At 50.4% G+C, this 23,062-nt stretch overlaps 1 protein-coding gene across 1 annotated transcript in view; it reads left to right on the forward strand.

Annotated features, from left to right (window-relative positions):
• Positions 1-10,866: 10,866 nt before the first annotated feature.
• GALNT9 (polypeptide N-acetylgalactosaminyltransferase 9) overlaps positions 10,867-23,062 on the forward strand; it is a 110,097-nt gene continuing 97,901 nt past the window's right edge. Inside the window, exons 1-2 of the mRNA XM_047761974.1 lie at positions 10,867-11,100; positions 11,131-11,531. Of these exons, the coding sequence (XP_047617930.1) occupies positions 11,291-11,531 (241 nt within the window). The 5' untranslated portion in view covers positions 10,867-11,100; positions 11,131-11,290. The remainder of the gene's footprint in view (positions 11,101-11,130; positions 11,532-23,062) is intronic.

The raw sequence follows: 23,062 nt of genomic DNA on the forward strand, positions 1-23,062 counted from the left end.
CAAAAAGCAAGTGTGCTGGTGTCTGTGCTATGGAGGGGGAGCAGCTCCAACCAGCACACAAAGCCCCATTCTGTGTTTTCTCAACTCAGTGTTGAGTGGGGTGAGACTGTCAGCTTGAAACCAGCCATGATGGGGGTATTTACACCATGGAAATTGGCAACCCCTGCACATCAGCTTTCCTTCCTCCCCATAGAGCCAATTGTTAAACACTTACCAGCACAGAATGGGAGGAGCATGAGGGGTGAGCTGAGAGGAGGTCCCTGAGTCTGACAAGCACCTTCGTGACAGCTTTTCTGGCAGGTGTATCAGCTATCAATGCAGGGCAGGAAGCTTGGCTGACAGTTCCTCAAGCCATTGCAGTTCATTTATCTCACATAAGATTCCACAGGCAAGCAGCCCAGGCCTGGAGAGCTACTCAGTGATGCTGTCAGGGAACTCCCTCCTCCATTTTTCTGTTCTGCCATCCTCGATGTGTGTTGACCTTCATTCATATGCTGGTAGCTTCATGGTCACCAAATGGCTGCTGCTCCTCCAGACATCATATCTGAGTTTCAAAGAGGAAAAATGGGAGGAGCAAAGGGAAAATTGGCCAGACCAGTAGAATCAGTGCCTTTTTTTTTTTTTTTGTCTTTTTGCCATTTCTTGGGCCGCTCCCGAGGCATATGAAGGTTCCCAGGTTAGGGGTGGAATCGGAGATGTAGCCACTGGCCTACACCACAGCCACAGCAACACGGGATCCAAGCCGCATCTGCAACCCGCACCACAGCTCACGGCAACGCCAGATCCTTAACCCACTGAGCAAGGCCAGGGATTGAACCCACAACCTCATGGTTCCTAGTTGGATTCATTGACCACTGAGCCACGACGGGAACTTCCTCCCTTTTCTTTGCATCTTTATGTTAAATAAACATAGACTCTATGTTTCATGTGTACAATGTTATATTTAGACTTCTTAACACATTATAGCATCCTCACCACCAAATGTTTAGCTTTCATCCATCAGTCTACAGTTGATCCCTTTTACCCATTTAAAATAATAACATCAAATAACAAGAAGAATCAAGAGGCACTTTGAAAGACATAAAATTCACCAAATAGGAGTTCCCGCTGTCGTGCAACAGGATTGGCGGCATCTTGGGAGCACTGGGATGGAGGGTCAATCCCTGGCCATGCACAGCGGGTTAAGGCACTGGCATTGCTGTAGCTGCAGCTTACCTATGGCTTGGATCTGATCCCTGGCCCAGGAACTCCATATACCTTGGGGCAATCAAAAAAGAAAAAAAAATTTACCAAATTACAAGGCATTGGGAATAGTTACCACCATTTCCCTCTGTATAAGCAGCATGGAAATTGCCATTATATATAACCTTTTACTAACATCATGATTTTAGTCGTATTTTTGCAATTTTAGTAATTTTTTTCTCTTTTGGCTGCACCTGAAGCATATGGAAGATCCCGGGCCAGGGATCAAATCTGAGCTGCAGCTGTCGCAACATCAGATCCTTTAACCCACTCTGCCGGGCCAAGGATTGAACCAGTGCAGCCACAGAGACAACACTGGATCCTGAACCTGCTGTGTCACATTGGGAAATCCTTAGTAAATTCTTTTTTTTTTTTTTTTTTTTGCCTTTTAGGGCTGTACCTGTGAAGCACATGAGGTTCCTAGGCTAGGGGTCTAATCAGAGATGCAGCTGCCAGCCTACACCACAGCCATAGCACCATGGGAGCCGAGCCACGTCTGTGACCTACACCACAGCCTGTGGCAACCCCAGATCCTTAACTCACTGAGTGAGGCCAGGGATCCTAGTCGAGTTCATTAACCACTGAGCCACGAAGGGAACTCCTCTCACTTTCTAATACCATCACATTTAGGGGTTGGGATCTCACCATATGAACTTTTTTGGGGGACACAAACCTTTAGACCACAGTACCCTCCATAGACCTATCATGGGTTGGTTTCACCTAATCAAGATTTAGTTCTTTGTCTGAAACAGACGCTGGTGACCAGGAGGCATTTGTTTTTGCTCTCGTATCAGAGAAGGAAAGGAGGTTGGGTAGACAACTGACAGCTTCTGCCCAATGGACTCCAGTCCAGAGTTTATGAAGTTAGACTCACTTGCTTAGGTGATATAGTTGTTGAAACATAAATGCAATCAAAGTCATGCCCATTCTGATGAGGCCCCTGGCCATACCAGAGGTCAGGCCTCTGTGCAGCTAGCCCTAAGTCAGAACATCCACATCTGTCCAACAGCTGGGAGGTGTGCAGCAGGAGACATTTCTTCAGACTGGTTAGGGAAGAAGTCCCCAGGTGGAGTGACACCAAAACATGTCCACAAAGAGATGTTGTCTCTGTCCCTCCCCTGGATCTGGGTGGCAGAGGTAACACTCTGTGACTTCGGAGGCTGGGTCACTAAAGGCCATGTTGCTGGCTCTCTTGGAAGGCTTGGGCTGGGACCTGGCAGCCATGTTGTGAGGAAGCTCAGGCCACATGGAGGGGCCAGTGTTGGTGGGGGGACAGGTGTGGGTGGAGGAGCCAGTGTGAGCAGGGGGACCGGTGTGGGTGGAGGGGCCAGTGTGAGCAGAGGGACCAGTGTGGGTGGAGGGGCCAGTGTGGGTGTTCTGGAAGCCCAGGCCAGATACCAGGCAACCGCTGGCTACAATCACAGACACACAAATGAATGAACCTTCAGATGAACGCTGCTTCCAGTTTTTGAGTTGTCTTCACTCCCTGATGCCAACTGGGGCCCCAAACGTCATGGAGCAGAGAGGAGCCTGTCCTGTGGGTCCTGCCTCAGTCATAGGCCCATCTGCTAAACAAGTTAATGCTATTATGAGAAGCTGCTGTTCAGTGATACTTTGAATACTCTGATGGATTAATGATTCGCCAGCCCTCCATCTGTGATGAAGGGAGAGGTTACCATGATGGGCCAGTAGTAACCAGGAGAGAGTAATCTTCAATATGGTAAAAAGAAAGTATATATTTTAGGATAGTTTACTGGCAGCAGAGGTAGCTGAGAGTAGATTTTAAAAGCGGGAGCCAGGAGTTCCCATTGTGGCTAAGTGGTAACAAACCTGGTGTCCATGAGGATGCTAGTTTGAGCCCTGGCCTCGCTCAGTGGGTTCAGGATCTGGCGTTGCTGTGGCTGTGGTTAGGCCGGCAGCTGCAGTTCTAATTTGACCCCTAGCCTGGGAACCTCCATATGCCGCCCATATGGCCCTGAGGGAAAAAAAAAAAAAATCTGGAACCAGACAGCCTGAGTTGAATCCCAGCTCCATCTCTTATATCTATGCTACTCTAGGCAGTTCTCTGTGTTTCCATTTCCTCATCTACAAAATGGGCATCATTTGGTACCCTCCTGTTGAGGGTTGTTTAAAGGGTTAAGTGAATGCATTTTTAAAGGACTTGGACCTGCATCTGGCATGTGGTAAGCACTGTTTAAGTGTTTTGATAAATAGTCAGACACTGAAGCCATCCTAGATGAGATTTTTTTTTAAGATTTTTATTTTTTCTATTATAGTTGATTTACAATGTTCTGTCAATTTCTGCTGTACAGCAAAAGGACCCAGTCATACATATGTATGTATAAACATTCTTTTTCTCACATTATCCTCCATCAAGTTCCATCACAAGTAACTAGATATAGTTCCCTGTACTCTACAGCAGCACCTCATTGCTTGCAAAAGCAATAGTTTGCATCTACTCACCCCAAACTTCCAGTCCATCCTGCTCCCTCCCCTTCCCCCTTGGCAACCACATGTCTGTTCTCCAAGTCCATGAGTTGTTTCTTTTCTGTAGGTAGGTTCATTTATGCAAATATTAGATTCCAGATATAAGTGATAGCATATGGTACTTGTCTTTCTCTTTCTGACCTACTTCACTTAGTATGAGCATCTCTAGTTCCTTAGTTGAGGCTTTATTCCACATTAGACCAACAAGGCATGGACATTTGAACCTGCTGACAATTGCTGTTGAGAAACAGATGACACTGATGTGCCCTAGCAATTGTGAAGCTGGGTCAGCTTCAGGATCTGAGAGATAGATGCAATTCAGACAGTGAGGACACTGGCAAATTCTATCACCGTTTTAGACTGTTTTGGAGAGAGAAGATAGCAGGAAACAACACCTAGTGTCTTCCATTGGGATTAACGCTCCCTTCCACCCAACTCCCACCAACTTCTCTTCCCCCTTCCCCACCCTCCCCCCTTTCTCTTCTTCTCCATCTCTCTTCCCCATCCCCCTGCTCCTCCCTTCCCGCCCCTTACATGTACCTTCTTGTCATCCTGGAGCTACTTTCCTCTCTTGACTCCCCGGAATTTGCCTTTTCTGCCTGGAGATGTCAGGTCGTAACTTGGCCTGCAGACCGCCAGTCTCCTCACCTCCCCTGCTCTTCAGTGCCGTGCAAACCTGCACCACCTGCCCAAGGACTGGGGTGCCCATCTGTGGATGTAATGGGCTGTGGGTCCACCAGCTGGCATATGGGGGGTGGCCAAGAGGGGATCCAGGACTAATGAATTGACTCTGCCAATGTCTCTGTCGACTCTTTAAAGCCGCTTAGGAGTTTCTATTGTGGCTCAGTGTTAATGAAACTAGTACCCATGAGGTTGTGGGTTCAATCCTTGGCCTTGCTCAGTGGATTAAAAATCCGGTGTTGCCATGAGCTGTGGTGTAGTTTGCAGATGAGTCTTGGATCTGGTATAGTCGTAGCTGCAGCTCCCATTCAACTCCTAGCCTGGGAATTTCCATATGCTGTGGGTGTGGCCCAAAAAAAAGAAAGCAAGAAAGAAAAGCTGCCTAGAGTCTTATCTGGTGGTCTAAGTAGGAGTCAGGGGAAGACAGGATTGGAGTCAGGATCCTGGGGGCCCCCTACCTTGTCTCTGGGCGTGAACTGGAGCTGTCCAAGCGTTCCTGCAGCTCAGCATTTAGGGGGTTAATGGATCAATGAGCACTTAGCCCACGCCTGGCCTCTGCCAGCTGAGAATCTCTGGAGTGGGGGAGGGGGCTTCGCCATCATTCAGAAGCTCAAGTTTCAGTTCTCAGAGGATCCTGGCTCAGGAGTGGATGCCCGAGATCCAACCTCATCAATGGATTTATCTGGTCTAAACCAAAATTCACTGCACATTTTTTTTTTTTTGCTTTAGCCTTTTCGTCTATAAAACAGTTACATTACATTTTCCGATTATTTTTCTAAAGTATAGTTGGTTTATAATATTGTGGCAACTTCTGTGCAGCAAAATGACCCTATATATATATATACACACACACACACACACACACACACACACACATTCCCTTTCTTATATTATCTTCTGTCATGGTCTATCCCAAGAGACTGGATATAGTTCCCTGTGCTACAGAGCAGGACCTCATTGCTTATCCATTCTTTTTTTTTCTTTCTTTCTTTTTCTATTTATAACACCTCCTGTGGCATACAGAAATTCCCAGGCTAGGGGTTGAATCAGAGCCACAGTTGCTGGCCTATACCACAGCCACAGTGATGCCAGATCCAAGCTGCATCTGTGATCTATGTCACAGCTCGAGGCAATACTGGATCTTTAATCCATTGAGCAAGGCCAGGGATCAAACTCAAATCCTCATGGATACTAGTCGAGGTTCTTAACCTACTGAGCCACAAGGGGAACTCCTTGCTTATCCTTTCTAAATGTAATAGTTTGCATCTACTGATACATTTTATTTTGACAATAATCATGCATGACTTCCCTGGGGAGCCTGGTATTTGGGAGTGTGGGGTGAGTTCAGAATAAAGTCCCGATTCTCTGGAAGGTTGCTGCTTGGATCATGAGTGCTAGTCACTAAAATATCTCCAGATCACCCTCTTCCAAGCACACAGTAGAATTTCACTCCCTACCCCAACTATTTGTGCTGGTTGGTCCACACAACACTTTCTGGATGACAAGTTTTGAGTGGAAACAGCAGGCGTCACTTCTAGGCTGGGTACTGACTGAGTGATCAGCGTGAGGCCCTCCGAAGCCCTCCCCTTCCCTTGGCACAGCCTGGGCTACACTTGGGGTGGCTGCTCTCTGAAAACCAGGTCCCAATGTGAGTCATCAGCAGAACTCCCCTATTGACCCCCATGGATAAGGAACATGTTCCAGATGTAGCCCTGTATTGTTTGCACCGTTGAGATTTGGGCATTCATTTCAACAACATCACCCAAGTCTATCCTGACTGATACGTTTAGAAAATAAAACACCGAATCTCCTGGGGTTGAATTCTGAACAAGAAATGCCCTACTTGGAGTTCCCGTTGTGGTGCAGCAGAAATGAACCCATTTCTGCTGCAGCTAGTACACATAAGGATTCGGGTTTGATCCCTGGCCTTGATCAGTGGGTTGGGGATCCTGCATTGCTGTGGCTGCAGTGTAGGCTGGCAGCTGCAGCTCCACCTTGACCCCTAAAAAAAAAAAAAGAAAGAAAGAAAAAAAGAAAAGAAACACCCTTTTCTCCTTGAGACAGGAAAGAATCATCTAATGAAGCTTTAATTTTTTTTTGCCTTTTTAGGGCCATACCTGTGGCATATGGAGATTCTCAGGCTAGGGGTTGAATCAGAGCTACAGCTGCTGACCTACACCACAGCAACAGCAACACGGGATCTGACCCATGTTTGTGACCTACACCATAGTTCACCGCAACGCCGGATCCTTAACCCACTGAGCGAGGCCAGGGATCAAACACACGTCCTCATGGATACTAGTCAGGTTCGTTACTGCTGAGCCACAACGGGAACGCCCATCTAGTGAATCTGGAGTTTTGGTTTGTGCGGACTCAGAGTGAATTCTGCTCAGACCTGAGTGTTGTCTCACGGTGAACCTCCCAACGGAGTCTGACCTCAGTGACATGGGAGAACCTAGCACATCCCTTCCCCGGGGCCACTTTGTTTATACTGCTCCATCTTCCTGTGGCCTGCACCACACAGATGCCTGCCTCCTCAAGATTGTGACCACGAGAGTCACTGAGGATCCTTCAGTGCCTTCCCCTGTGATATTTGTGAGAGCACAGAGGTTCTCCCAGGTCAGCAAATCAGCACTCTGGACCTCAGGCTGGTGTCTGATGGAGGCCCTGGGAGACCAGAGCTTTGTCAGAGGGAAGACGGTGGTGGGAGGAGGTGGGTGCTTCTGCTTCCACTGCCCTGCCTCACTTCCACATTATTGCAGCACATCTTAAAACTCGCAGTTGAACATTCAGTATATTTCTTTTTTTGGGGGGAGGTAAATACAATTTTTTTAATTAATACTATTTTTATTAAATTCACTGACAATGCTAAATTCTAGAGCTTTAAGGGTATAATGTGAAACAGCCTAACAAACTAACAAAATTTAAGGGATAGTGTAACGACCTGTATACATAAGTATGGGGACAAACCCTATTAGGCTAAAAGCTCAGGACTTGGGGGGTTCCTGTTGTGGCTCAGTGGTTAATGAATCCGACTAGGAACCATGAAGTTGCGGGTTCAATCCCTGGCCTTGCTCAGTGGGTTAAGGAGCTGGCGTTGCCGTGAGCTGTGGTGTAGGAGTCCGAGTTGCTGTGGCTGTGGCTGTGGCCGGCAGCTACAGCTCCGATTAGACCCCTAGCCTGGGAACCTCCATATGCCTTGGGAGCGGCCCTAGAAATGGCAAAAAGACAAAAAAAAAAAAAAAAAAAAAAGAGCTCAGGACTTGGGTCCTTGGTTGCTGACCTCAGACAAGACACACCAAGCAGTCTTGTCCATTTATAAAACACAGACTTCAGGACCAACATTAACAGGATTGGAAAGAACCAATGCAAGATTGTGGGGACCAGTGTGAAACAAGTCTGGTTAGCCGGGGGCTGTTGCAGCTCGAGTCCAGGATAGGTAGAAATGGTTCATGAATTCTGAAATTGCTGGTTTCCAAACAAGTTCCTAAGATGCTTTTCCCAAACAGAGCAGTATATTTTCTAAAAAAAAAAATCACATGAGTTCCCATTGTGGCTCAGTGGTAACAACTAGCATCCATGAGAACGTGGGTCCAATCCTTGGCCTCACTCAGTGGGTTAAGGTCTGGCATTGCCATGAGCTGTGGCATAGGTTGCAGACTAGGCTCAGACCCGCATTGCTCTGGCTGTGGTGTAGGCTGGCAGCTGCAGCTCTGATTGGACCCCTAGCCTGGGAACTTCTCTATGTGGTGGGTGTGGCCCTAAAAAGACGGGAAAGAAAAAAAATCAAAGGAATACCAGTTTGCTAGACTATTAGATGCATTTCCCTTTCTGCAAAGTACCCCCCCCCCCCATTTTCCTCAGTAAATATGCTTGGATTCCAAATGAAATGTAGCCAAATACTGATGCCATGTTGGGATGTATCATTTCCTATTAAACTTTAGAATTCAGCACAATGTATTTTCATGAACAAAATAACATTTTCTCTTACAAAACTGCTTTAACATCACGTTCAATAAACATATAATGAAAAGTGCTTGATTTTTTTCCCCTTGAGCAACAGTGGCTAATAAATTTGATTCTGGAGCCAAATTGTCTGGGCTTGAATCCCGGATCCATGCTTTGCCCTTGATGTGACCTTGAGCAAGGCATTCACCCACTTGCTGCCTCAGTTTCCTCACAGATTAAATTAGATAATGACAGCTTGTACCGTAATGCAGTTGCTGTTTGTCTTAATCAGTTAATGGCCATAAAGGACCTAGAACATGGCCTGGTAAAATCTTACCACTGTATAAATGTTAGCTGTTTTGTATTATTATTCCAAACGCTATCCTTGTAAAACTGTGAAGCATCTTACAGCTTGGCATTTGGTAAACAGGAAAACTCAGTATTTCTTAAGGAGAGACACAGGAACGGCTATTTGTCAAAGACAGACTAGTGCTTATCAAACTTGGTGCACTGCAAGGCTCTTCCCGAATGATGATTAAAAGCTGAATCCGGAGTTCCCATCATGGCGCAGTGGTTAATGAATCCGACTAGGAACCATGAGGTTGCGGATTCGGTCCCTGCCCTCGCTCAGTGGGTTAACGATCCGGCGTTGCCGTGAGCTGTGGTGTAGGTTGCAGACGTGGCTCAGATCCCACGTTGCTGTGGCTCTGGCGTAGGCCAGTGGCTACAGCTCCAATTCGACCCCTAGCCTGGGAACCTCCATATGCCGTGGGAGCGGCCCAAGAAATAGCAAAAAAGACAAAAAAAAAAAAAAAAGCTGAATCCCAGCTTCCTCTCAGAACAAGTGTTTTATATGGCAGAGCACTCTGTAGACAGCTGGCATCAAGTCCCAATGTTTGGGTCCTTCCTGTGGTGGTCCTCTGGATTTAAGACAAATGTTCTGATAAAGAAAGTTTTGGAGTGCCTGTTGTGGCTCAGTGGTTAACAAAACTGATTAGGAACCATGAGGTTTTGAGTTCGATCTCTGGCCTTGCTCAGTGGGTTAAGGATCTGGCATTGCCGTGGCTGTGGTGTAGGTTGAAGACGTGGCTTGGATCTGGTGTTTCTGTGGCTCTGGAGTAGGCCGGCTACAGCTCTGATTGGACCCCTAGCCTGGGAACCTCCATATGCCACAGGTGCTGCCCCAGAAAAGACAAAAAAAAAAAAAAGAAAGAAAGAAAGTTTTGAGGAGGGAGAGGAGAAATGGGTTCTTCAGCACCCAAGAGAAACTACTAAGGGGCATAAAACCTCCAATCTGGATAAACTGGTATGCCTGAGGTCAAGAAATGTATATGCAAAAAGTGCTGGACTAAGAGCCAGAAGACCCCAAAGTCCCCCTATACAGTCATACTGTGTGCATACACACACACACAGACACATGCACACAAATGCCTACATGGACACACACACACATGCAATCGTGGACATGCACACATATGGATACACAAATGCACACGCAGAGACACACATGCGTATAGGCTTACATAAGTGCACACATGCACACACACGCCAAAGCTCCCTGAAACCTGAGGGTGTTATCTTCTTCATCTCTGTAGAGTGAGGGAGCAGCACAAATCCAGCTCTTAATGTTCCCGCATTTATTCATTCAACAAAGATTTACTGAGCACAACTGTCAGGCACTGGGGATACAGCTTGAAGTGGAACCCTCTGCCTTCTGCGAGCTCAGGTTCCAACACCGGGGTAGGTCTTCCCCTTTTGGACCCCGGCTGTCTCATCTATAAAATGAGGGTTTGGGGCTAGATTAGAGGTGGGGGTGGAGGCGGGGTCAGCCAGGTCTCCCCTGAGGTCTGGAGCACCTGGCGCCCAGGGGTCTGTGCCTTTTCCATCCGAGGGCGTGGTAGCATTGATTCTAAAGCCCTGTCCGCCAACCCCTGAACTCAGCCCTTCCCAGCCCTCAGCCCCAGATGGGGGAAGGGAAGGGAGGCCGGGAGTTGATTCACTTTGACCTAGGGAAGAGGGAGACAGACCACCAAGGTGGCTTTGACCCTACTGCTTCCTCCTCTCCTTACAAAGACTCCCCACCCCCGCCTATCCACGCAGACTACACAGCCTTGACCTGGCACTCCCCAAGCCCACGCTTCGGTTAGTCAAGTTTGGGGTGTGTCCGAGTCTGGGGAGGGGGTGTGGAGAGAGACTGTTCGTGCGCTCCGCCCCCGCCGCGTCCGCCGGGATGCCCTTGGTCTGGGTCCCCAGAGCGAGAGGCCCCGCCCAGCCGGGGAGCGCACGTGGGACCAAGCGCCCAGAGGGGTGGGGTGAGGTGGAGGTGGTCCCGGAGGGGGCGGTCCCGGAGGGGCGGGCCTGCGGGGGCAGGCTCGGGGCCCCGCGTGCATGCTGATGAGCTGGGCGGCCGCGTCACTCCGCACCGGCGCCGTGGCTGCGGGGTGGGCAGGATTCGCACGCCAGTCGAGCGCCCGCCGGCCCGCGCATCCCTTGCTTCTCCCGGCGCCCAGGCCCGCCCCGCCGCCCCCGAGACGGGGCCGCGCCCCTCTGCGGAGGATGCTGGATGCCCCCTGCGCCAGTGGCCCCGGGCAGCCCCTGAGCGTGGGGAACCCGGGAGGCGGAGGGGCACGCTGAGCGGGCGCGGGTGGTGCTGAAGGGACAGCTCCCGGGCGCAGGCGGCCGAGCGCGCAGCTGGCCCGCAGCACCCGCCTGCAGCCCCTGCCTGTAGCCCCCGGCCCGCAGGCCCCTCGCCCACAGACCCCGCGCCCGCAGCTCCCCCACCCTTAGCACCCCCGGCCAGCAGCCCCCAGCCCGCGGCTAGCTGGGCTGGCTCATGGTCCCCGAAGCAGCGGGCCAAGCGGAGGCTCCTGTGGCCGCCGGGCCCACGGGGATGCCCCGCGGGTGAGGCAGCCCCCATCTTCCAACCGCGTTCATGGCGGTGGCCAGGAAGATCAAAACTTTGCTGACGGTCAACATCCTGGTGTTCGTGGGCATCATTCTCTTCTCCGTGTACTGCCGCCTGCAGGACCGCTCAGAGGGGCTAGTGCAGATCGTGCGCAGCGCCGACCGCCGGCTGCGCAGCCGGCACGCCAAGGTGGGCGCGCTGGCGGAGCGCGAAGCCATCCTCCAGCGCCTCGACCACCTGGAGGAGGTAGTCTACAACCAGCTGAATGGTGAGCTGAGCCAGCGACCCCCTAGGGACAAAGGGGCTGGGCCGAGGGGGTGGCAGGGAGGGAATTGTCCCCTTGCTTGGGACGCTGCACTGTGTCCCAGTCACTGGAACCTCAGCGGACCCCAGGGGCCTGATGGCCAATCAGGGCTGGGATCGGACAGGAGGCATGTAGGGATGAGGGCTCCCTGTGGCCGGAGGGCGCTGGCCTGGATGAGCACTTACTCATTCACTCGTCCAGCGGACGCTGGACATCCACCAGTCACATGAGGGGACTGCATCTTGTTCCCCAGGGGGACATGAGAGAACTTCTAGAGGTTGTGTTGAGAACAGGCAGCACCAGGTCCAAGAGGGAGGGGGCCTGCTGTGCTGCCCCAGGGGCTGTGGGGGCATCAGGGCTTAGCCTGGACCCAGCCCCCTCCCTCTGCGAAGAAGTGGAGAGAGTGGGATGGTGTGCTGCCCATGAGAAGTGTTCTTCAAATGTTCTTTAAATGAGAAAGGCGCCTTCAACCACTGGGCCTGTTCAGCCTCCTGTCCTGGGGATGCCCAAGGATCCTGGGGATGTTCAAGGCTCCTCTGTAAAGTGTTGTGGACCAGGCGTGAGATTGTGAACCTGTGACTTGGGGACAAATAGAGGCAAGGGCCCAGCAGGGGCTTGGCAGGTATTAATTACTTAGATGAACCTTGGGCGGTGGTGCCTGGGAGCCTGGAGTCCTTGGAAGCTTCTACGGGAAGCCCAGCTCTTTGGTGGACTCCTTGTTTCATCCCCAGCAGGTGTGGATCACCCCTAGAGTCAGCGTCGGAGTCAAGGGGGGTCAGGGCCAATGCGCAGCTGGTGGGGGTGGGGGTGGGGAGGAGCGATTTTCCACTTTAGGATGCAGAGGAGCAGAATAAAGCGACTGCTGCTCTCTCAGCTCACTCTGTGCTGAGGTACAAGGAGGAAGGAGGAAAGTTTGTGTTTACCTCATTAGTGGGCTTTTCCCTTCTGTCCTGTGCTATTCTGGGTTCCGCATTGGCAGCCTCAGCAACGCTCCCCAGGAAGCGTCAGTAACAGGCTCTGGCAGGAGGTATCTGGAAGCCGGCTGGCACAGGAGGGGCTTTTCTGCCTGGCCCTATGTGGGGGGCGCGCCTGGGGGTTTCCTTCTGGAAGCCCAGCCGGCCTCTGAGCAGCAGCTCTGAACCTGAGGCTTGATGACACCCAGGATGCAGGAGTTGTCTGCAGCCTTGCCCACCCTGCTCCAGGAGAGCAGAGCATCCTCTGACTTCCCAAGCACCTTCTCACCATCCCTGAACTCCTGGTTTTCCCCCAGAAGGTACTTTAGGTGGGTTTCGTGGCTTTTCTGATCTGTCCTATTCAGCTGAAGCCACGAGGGGAGAAAAGTTTAGTTCAACTGCCACTTGACCATTCCGGCGGTGATTCATCTCCCGGAAGGCAGTGTGCCCTGTAATAGCACACAGCTTTATTGAAGTGTATTTGCCAGGGTGTTATGGTCTGTTTTATGGGGAGAACTGGAGGATTATATAAAAACATTGGCAGCACGTCCGATTGTGTAACATCATGACGGCCAGCTCAGCACCATGAGCCGTTCTCTCCCCGCCACCCTTCAAGGGGAGAGGGAGCCAGGATTCTCGGAGGCAGAAAAAGCCAGGACCTTCAACCTAGTTTCCTGATGGGAGATGGAGGATGAAGTGTCTGGGGACAGAGGAATGTCAGCCCCACCCCAGCCTCTCCCCTCTCCCTTCTCCTGCCTTCTCCCTCCTCCCTCTCCCTCTCTTCTTTGTTCCTACTTCTCTTCCAGCTGTTTTCTCCTTTCTTTTTTTAAAAATCCTTTCTCCTTCCTCCCTTCACCAAATCTCTTCCACCTCCTCAATTTCCCTCTCTCCTTCTCCTTTTTCTACCCATCCCTTCCTCCAGCTATTCTTCCACCCTCCTCTCTCTCTCTCTGTCTACCCCACCACCCCGTACTCTCATTGATGAGTCTGTCTTGCATCCCTCTCTTAGGCCATGTGCTTGGTCTGTGTCTTACCCAGGGGTCATTCAGTATTTGTCCCTGGCAATGACAAGTGCGCCCCAATCTAACTCCTATCCCAGGTTGGTCCTTAAAGAGAGAATAGTACAGAAGGAGGCTTGACCTTAGTTCATAAGAAGCCATTGGAGGAGTTCCCTGGTGGTGCAGAGGGTTAAGGATCTGGCATTGTCACTGCTGTGGCTCAGGTTTCATCCCTGGCCTGAAAACTTCCAAAGCAAAAACAAAGAGCAGCAACAACCAAGAAGCCATTGGAAAACAATGCTCACCCCTTCAAACTGGCATGGATTCCTGTGTTAAAGATGTTGAGGAACAGAAAGGAGGATGCTTCCCAGAGGAGGGAAGCCTTTAAGCGCCCTTTGCACTATTGCCTGCTGTGATTTAGATCCAAGAACTGTGAAATGAATTCTTGGAAGTGTCTACTGGATATGAATTCAGCTGAGTTTTTTTTTTTGTTTCGTTTTGTTTTCTTAGGGCTGCACCTGCAGCATATGGAAGTCTCCAGGCTAGGGGTCAAATCAGAGCTCCAGCTGCCAGCCTACACCACAGCCACAGCAATGTCAGATCTGAGCCCTGTCTGTGACCTACACTGCAGCTCACTGCAATGCTGGATTCTTAACCCAGTGAGCAAGGCCAGGACTCGAACCTGCATCTTCATGGATACCAGTCGGGTTTGTTACCACTGAGCCACAACAGGAACTCCTCAGCTGAGTTTAGAAAGGAGAGAGAGAAACCCAAGCACAAATGATTTATTACCTATATTTCCTTTGTCTCGGCTGCTTCCTAGATACACCTCTCCTGTCTTCGAGCTGATGAGAAGGAAGGGTTTTCCCCAGGGAGCAGGGTCCAGAAGCAGGACATTCTCCCCTGTTCTCCCCCTACCCTTTCATTAGCTGGTCCAGTCACCTTTACTTGGGATGTCTTGTTGCCCTCAGTCAAGGCTTAACTAAGTGGTGTGTGTAGATTCAAATTCACAGGACCTGGGGGAAAATACCCTTTAAGGAAATGTGATGTGGTTACATCCTGTATGTGCATGAGAGTTTGCTTCTAAATTCAGTGCTCAAGGCAAGAAAAAAAACGTGTATAAAAAAAACCCAACCTTCGGAATATCTTAAGTTACACAGCAAGTACAGCATCCCTGGTTCTGTGCCTGTGATTGGCATAGGAAGTCTTATGAAGGTGGCTTTGGCGAACCTCTAAGCTTAATGAGAAGAAGGGAAAGAAAGTCCCATTCAGCTGATTGCATGTTCAAGTCTTTCTGCTTTCTTAGGACCCTTTAGGAATGGAGGCCAAATTGGAAGCTAAAGATGGGATGGGGAGGTTTCAGTTTGGGTGGGTTGGTTGCTTTTGAGGAAGGTAATTTCTAAAATTCATTCATTCATGTGCCATCATTCTAACTTGAGCCTCCCTTAGAGTCAGAGGTCAAAGCCATGGGCCCATTGTATAGATGGAAAAGATGAGGGCCAGAGCAGGATTTACCTGAGGTTGTTTAGAAAGTTACTGGTGGGAGTTCCCATCGTGGCTCAGCAATAATGAACCAGACTATTATCCATGAGGATGTGGGTTCTATCCCTGGCTGTGAGTTAAGGATCCGGCATTGCCATGAACTGTGGCATAGGTTGCAGTTGTGGCTCAGATGCTTCGTTGCTGTGGCTGTGGTGTAGGCTGCAGCTACAGCTACGATTCGACCCCTTACCTGGAAACTTCCATATGCTGCAGGTATAGCCCTAAAAAGCAAAAAAAAAGAAAAGAAAGAAAGAAAGAAAGTTAGTTACTGGTGGCATGCTAAAAGCTTGCTTGCTTCAGAATGACGTACATTTCTGCATTTAGCAAAAGTTTAAGTTAAGGGGGAGTTCCAGTTGTGGTTCAGTGGGTTATGAGCCCAACTAGTATCCATGAGGATGTGGGTTCCATCCCTGGCCTCGCTCAATGGGTTAAGTAAGGATCTGGCGTTGCTGTGAGCTGTGGTATAGGTCGAAGACATGGCTTGGATCTTGAGTTGCTGTGGCCATGGCATAGGCCTGCAGCTATAGCTCCGATTCAACCCCTAGCCTGGGAACTTCCATATGCCATAGGTGAGACTGAAAAAAAAAAAAAGGTTTAAGTTAAGGGAGTTCCCTGGTTGCTCTGCTGGTTAAGGATCCTGCATTGTCACTTTGGTGGCTATGGTTACGGCTGTGGCTCTAATTCACTTTCTGGGCCAGGGACTTCCACATGCCACAGATGCAGCCAAGAAAAAGTTTAAGTTCAGATAACAGAAGGTCCATTTGAGGTCTATTAGATGATGGTCTTAGACATCTGGGGGTCTGGCCGCCTCCTGCAGGCTCTGCCAAAGCTACTTCCCCCTTCGTGGGGAAAAGGTATTTAATGACTCTGCTCTCTCTCAAACTAAAGAAATTCATATCGGACTGGTACTGTTTTAACCACATTTGTGCACAATACCTGTCCTATTGTTCCTCTGAGGGTGGGACTTTTTGTCTGTTGTAGTCACTGCTCCAATGCCAAGGGTCTAGGGGGGTACCTGGAATGTAGTTAGTACTCTGCAGGTATTTGTTGGGTGAGCCAGCAAGTGGCTCTTTCTCTAAACAATTGATTGTTTTTGTTTAGAATAAATTTCTTTTAAAAGATAATTGCAAATCACCAGGGTTCCCATAAGCAGGAGGTGACTATGAGAATGAATGCAATGAAAGCAAAATCATGCAAAATCATGCTATTTATTTTGGGAGTTCCCATCATGGCACAGCAGAAACATATCAGACTAGTATCCATGAGGATGCAGGTTCAACCCCTGGCCTCGCTCAGTGAGTTAAGGATCCGGCATTGCTGTGAGCTGTGATGTAGGTCACAGACCAGGCTTGGATCCTGAGCTGCTGTGGCTGTGGTGCAGGCCAGCAGCTATAGCTCTGATTTGACCCCTAGCCTCAGAACTTCCATATGCCATGGGTGCAGCTATAAAAAAAATGCACACCCCCACAAAAAAAACCTTAAATCATGCTATTTAATTCCACTGTGACACAGCTATCACCAGAGGCTCAGATCCAGAGGCCTGCACTCTCTTTGTTAAAGGGGAGACTCTCAATGGAAAGGGGGATATATTAGCATGAAATCAAGACTTTCTCCTTGAAGAAATCCAAAGATTGAGATGGACTTTACAAGGGAATAAGTCTCATGGTGGGAGTCAATGTCATTCAACATTGTGTCCTTTTTCTGCCAACCAGCCTGTGCAGAGTGGTGGTCCTGCCAGGGTCCTGACCCCACACTTTGGGAAGCCCAGGTCTGCAGAAGAGCCTTGGCCTGAGAGGGCAGTACTGGGAGTGGGGGAGTGGGGGTGGGGGGTGGGGAGGTGGGCTGTCTGGTTGCTAAGCAGTGTGTGTACCTGAGGCTGCATCAGCCAGAGTGGGGTCCTAGATTTCGGATCAGGAAGTTGAAATCCTCCCTGTAGTCTAAGCATCTCAAGGGTTTTTTTCATTTTTGTTTTTGCCTGCCCCATAGCATTTGGAGCTCCTGGGGCAAGGATCAGATCCCAGCTGCAGTTGTGATCTAAGCCATAGCTGTAGCAATGCCTGATCGTTAACCCACCATGCCAGGCCCGAGATCGAACCTATGTCACAGTGTTCCCAAGATGCTGCCAACCCCATTGTGCCACAGTGGGAACTCTTTGAGGTTTTATTTTTTATTTATTTATTTATTTTTTGCTTTTTAGGGCTGCAACCGTGCATGTGGAAATTCCCAGGGTAGCGGTCACACTGGAGCTGCAGCTGCCAGCCTGCATCAGAGCCACGGCAACACAGCCTGACCCACTGAACAAGGTCAGGGATCGAACCCTCATCCTCTTGGATACTAGTTGGGTTCGTTACAGCTGAGCCACAATGGGAACTCTCTTTTTATTGTTGTTTTGCTTGAATTTTAATGATAGAAACCTATTTGATCTGGGACGGGGAGGCCACGGGATCAGGGAAGGGGAAGTGTGGAGAGCGAACATCAGAAGGCCACCCCACGTTTGCCTTGGACCCTGGGCCTGCAGAGGGGACAGTGTAGCCATCGTCCCCTCGGTGCTTGCTTTAGGGGCAAGCAGGTATCACAGCTGAGAAGCTTAATTTTGGGAGGTACCCCAAGATGTTCCACCCTCTTTGATCTCTCTGGGTTCAAATGTCACACCAGAGCACAAGCCATGGTGAGGACAGCAAACACCCTCTCACACCTGGGGAAAAGGCAGGATGCCTCATCAATGCTGTCTGAGTGACAAAAGAATGAGTGGGATTGATGGGTGCATCTTGCAGAAGAGCCTCAGGGAGGAGGGAATCTGAGAGCACCAAAAGTTCTGGGCATCTTTGCCTCTGTAGGGTGCCTGTCCCAACCCATCCAGCCTCCCAGAGCCCTGTGTGCCTATAAGGTTCCAGTTCCTCATGAGGGACTTCCAAGCCTCTTCTACGCATAAACCGTTCCATTTTGAGTACGTCTAAGATATTCCACTTGCAGGGCATGTGCGTTTCATTAGAAAGCTCTCCCTAGTCCTTGGAAGTTTTATTCCAGAAGTAGCTCCCCGCTGGTTCCGGGGCCTTTCCAGCTCAAGTTCATCAATCTCCATCCTCCTCGAATCTGCTGTATGAGTTAAAACGTCCTACATTGCTGATCCCAACAGTCCAAGTCACCGGGGCCAAAAAAATAGCCGCAGTTTGTTCGAAATTTAATCACGGGTCCTGGCAGGTCTTGCTTCAAAATGGCAGCATTTCATTGGTTGGCAGTCCTCCCCCCACCTCCCACCCGCGCCCCTGCCCAACCCTGGGTCATTCATTGGCTGGCCTCCACCCTCCCCATCCACCTCCGTCATTCATTGGCTGGCCTCCTCCCCACCCCCGCCCCCCAGCCGTCTCACACCTCCCCAACTGTTGTTGATTTACTATAGAAAGTGAAAAAATAGTTGGTGCTCCCAACCAGAGCCCCAGCCTCTCGCCAGCCACGGCCCACTGGGGTGTTTGACACAAATCGCCTTTTCCGTTCTCCTCCGTTGGAGCCGCCTGCAATTACATTTCACTCACCCTGAGAAGATTAAAAGCGTGTTGGTTTTGCTTTTTTCCCCCTCTTTGCCTGTGCTCTTCTGCCTGCTGGTCTGGCTCTGACCCCATCCGACCACCAGTGAATCAGAACAGCTGAGGCCACTTTGGACACAGAGGTTAGCACTGTGCAGGCCTGGACCTTTGCATCTGGGGGCACAAGGGTGCTTCACCCTGAGATAAACACCCCTCGCATAATTCCCTTGCAGGAAGCAGACCTCACCAGGGCTGCTGCACCCAGAGGCTTGTGTCTGCAAATTCAGTGGGCCCCGCACTTCTAGGAATAATTCATGCAGGTGGTGATCCCCGTCTTGGGAGTGTGCTGGGGCTAAGTGATTGCATTTACAATTCAGCTCAGCAATCTGCATATTTCAAAGGTTTGGCATTATTCTCTGAAAGGACAGTTTATCCTTCGTTGGCTGGAAATTCAATAAAAAATAAGTCTCCGTACATTTCCATATCCGATGTCCCACCGAGGACAAAACCAGATGGGATCCAGGTCTTGGAACAGCTTGGTCAACATCTCCCAAAAGCATGGGTACCTTTGAAGGAAGGGCAGCCAGGCATTGAAGGAGGGAGAGGCGAGGCCAGTTCACGAAGAGGTAGGTCCTTGGAAAGTCCTCCGAAAGCTGATGCTTTTCCTTTGTCCCTGTGCTATTCACTCCTCATGTGCTCCTGATGCTGAGTCAGGATACAGGAACGAAGGAGGCTCAGATCCCTGCCTCTTAGGGCTGATGTGCAGGGGAGGGAGGCAGGTGACCAATGAGTCATGTGAACAAGGTGACTCCAGACAGGGAGAAAGGCCATGAAGAGGTAGAGTGAGACAGCAGATGGGGAGAAGAGGCCCTGGTTTAGGAGGAGTGTGGCTTGAATAGCTTCCCCACTAATTCATGTCTTCCTGGAACCTCAGCATGTGACCCTGCTTGGAGGTTGGGGGTCTTTGCAGATGAGGTTGCACTTGAGTGAGGTGGGCCCTAAATCTAATGACTTTTTTTTTTTGGTCTTTTGAGGGCTGCACCTGTGGCACATCAAATTTCCCCCGCTAGGGGTTGAATCGGAGCTATAGCTGCTGGCCCACACCACAGCTCACTACATCAGATCCTTAATCCCCTGATCGAGGCCAGGGCTCAAACCCACACCCTCATGGATCCTAGTCAGGTTCATTACCACTGAGCCACAATGGGAACTCCCCCAGTGACTTTTAAGGACAGTGGTATCCTTATAGGACAAGGAGAGACAGACCCAGAAGGGGAAAGTCAGAGTTGGGGGGCAATGCATTTACAAACCAGGGAGCAGCAGGGCTACCAGCAGCTCAGGAGACTGGAAGGGGCAGGAAGGACCCTCCCCTAGGGCCTCTGGAGGGAGCAGCCTTGACACTCTGAGTTCAGACATCTGACCTCCAGACCATGAAAGGACAAGTGCCTGTGTCCGTGGGGATACTGCTTCAGAGGGTGGTCAGGGGGCTCTGATGATTGACCTGAGATGGGAATGAGCTGTGAGGGCATGGGGAGGGGTATGGGGTCAGGGGAGTGGGCAGAGGGCATGAGTGAAGAGTGACGGAGGAGAAGTCTTCTGTGCAGGAGTGGGGGAGGGTGGTGGTGCGGACAGGTCCCTAGGGAGGACGTGGGGCTGTGTGCTCAGGGAGGGGGTGATACTTTCGGTGTTCTGCATGCCAGGAATGCTTGGACTCATCTGCAACTGTGGAAATCTGTGCCTCTGTCCAGCTGGTTTGGGTTTTTTACTTTTTATTTTTTGGACGCACCCACTGCATGTGGAAGTTCCTGGGCCAGGGATCAAACCCATGCCACAGCAGTGACCTGAGCCACTGCAGCAACAACACCAGAGGCCACAAGGTCACAAGGGACTCACAGCTGGGTTTTTTTTCCCCTTCTTTGTAGGGCCTCACTTGTGGCATATGGAAGTTCCCACCCTAGGGGTCGAATCAGAACTACAGCTGCCAGTCTACACCACAGCTGCAGCAACATGGGGTCCTTAACCCACTGAGCCAGTCTAGGGATTGAACCCATGTTCTCATGGATACTAGTCAGGTTTGTTACTGCTGAGCCACAACGGGAACTCCCCTGGCATTTGATTTTTAAGTAAATGAGCCCAAGTACAATTGTTCTTTAAAATGCTGTCTCAAGCTGTGGCAGTGTGCCAGAGAAATAATGAGATCTACTAGGTGCCAGGCCTGCCGTGGGTCCTTGCTCCCGACTCCGGTTGCCTCTGCGAGCCCAGAGCAGCCCCTCTTCCTCCCTCAGCTCGCTCACCCTGGTTAGAAGTGAAGCTTTGGCTGCAAAGCTGGAGGGGCAGCTGTGCCCAGAGCCAGACATGGAGCTGGTACCCGGGCGAACAGATGCCAGTGGCTCGGATGATGGGAGGAGGTCCTGACCACCCTAACTGTGTGTGGACTGACTTGCTGTGGGCTGGGGGACTCCTGGTTGGAGATGGGGAGGGGCTCAGGCTTGTTCATATATGTAAAAAATGGAAGAGGAGTTCCCTGGCGGCTAGATGGGTTAAGAGGTCTGGTGTTGTCACTACTGTGGCATGGTTTCGGTGTGATCTCTGGCCAGGGAATTTCCATGTGCTGGAGGCTTGGCAAAAAAAAAAAAAGAAAGGAAGAAATATCAATGCAAGTTTACCAAGATTGTATTTATATTTATTTATTTGTTTATTTATTTATTTATTTATTGTCTTTTTTCTTTTTAAGGCCACACCCGGGGCATATGGAGGTTCCCAGGCTAGGGGTCTAATCAGGGCTGTAGCCGCCGGCCTACACCACAGCCACAGCAACACGGGATCCAAGCTGCATCTGCAACCTACACCACAGCTCACAGCAACGCTGGATCCTTAACCCACTGAGCAAGGCCAGGGATCAAACCTGCAACCTCATGGTTCCTAGTTGGATTGTTTCCACTGCGCCACAACAGGAACTCCTGTAGTATATTTTAGATGTTTATATATAACAAGTTAATGCTCTTAACGGGCAGGTGCAATATGGCCATGCTGTTCACAGGAAGATAATGGAATTCATAGAAATACTGGTTCTCTCAGACACCTCAGTCCAAGAATACAGCACGAGCATAGAGGTGTGTGATGAAGGTCTTCTTTCTGGCCTCTTGCAGGTCAGGAGTCTGATACAAGTCTCCCAGGTGTCCTCAGAGAAGGTGCCCTACAGAAGCTCCAGGAGAATCTGTTTTCTTGCCCTTTCTGGGTGTTCAGCCCTCCTGCCATCTCCAAATTGGCCTCTCTGTGCCATCCTCCCAAAGTCACATCACCCCCACTCTCCTCTCCACTTCCCTCTTCTGCTTTTTTTTTTTTTGTTTTTTTCTAGGGCCACACCTGTGGAGGTTCCCAGGCTAGGGGTCTAATCGGAGCTGTAGCTGCCGGCCTATACCAGAGCCACAGCAACGCCAGATCCGAGCCACGTCTGTGACCTACACCACAGCTCACAGCAACGCCGGATCCTTAACCCACTGAGTGAGGCCAGGAATCAAACCCACATCATCATGGTTCCTAGTCGGATTCGTTAACCACTGAGCCACAACAGGAACTCCCTCTCTTCCACTTTTAAGGGCTGTTAAACTGGCCCACCAGGATAATCCAGCTCAAAGTCAGCTGGTGAGCAATTTCTGTTCTCTCTGCAATATAAACTGAGATTCTCTGGGTCTAGGGGGCTGGGATGTGAACACCTTTTTTTTGGGGGGGGGTGATTCTGCCAATCACAGTAAGCAAACTGCACAGATGACTGAATACAGATATATGTTAGGGGGCAAATAAAGTTGTGGGGATAAGGTATGTGTGGGGGAAAAGGGCGTGACTTTTAGGTGAAGACTGAAAGAAGGAGGGGCTGTGACAGGCAGAAATCTGGGGAAGAGCTCCAGACCCCTGCAAGTGCAAAGGCCCTGAGGCAGAGCATGCCGTGTGCACTGGAAGAAAACCAGTCGGGGTACCGAGCTGTGCTGGAGGCTCACACTGAAGCACCTCAGCTTAAGCAACAGGGGCTGGCATGGCAGGTTTCTGGGGAGACCTCCCTCCTGGGTTGCAGATGGTTTCTTCCCTGCGCACATGAATTCCTGGTGTCTCTCCCTCTGTAAGGCCAAAGGTCCTACTGCATTAGAGCCCCCCACCCCTCAGGGATCTCATTTAACCTTAATTACCTCCCAGAGGTCAATCTCCAGATACAGTCACATTGGGGATTAGGACTTCAGCCTGCAACTTTTAGGAGGATATCGTTGAGCCCCCAGCTTGAAACCCAGCTTTCTGATCTCACTTAGACCAGGAGTGGGTGTAGATGGAAAAGAGACAGGTTGGTTGGTCAAGCCCTGAGCCGGGAGACTCTGCCAGAAGATGAGAAGGAGCAGCCTGGAGGGGAGGCGAGGCAGGCCAGTGTCTCATCCTAGGAGTCAGGAGGACCAGCACTGCCCAGTGTCACATGCTGTGAGCACTGAGGG

Source organism: Phacochoerus africanus, chromosome 15 (genome assembly GCF_016906955.1).
Source record: "Phacochoerus africanus isolate WHEZ1 chromosome 15, ROS_Pafr_v1, whole genome shotgun sequence".
NCBI lineage: Eukaryota > Metazoa > Chordata > Mammalia > Artiodactyla > Suidae > Phacochoerus > Phacochoerus africanus.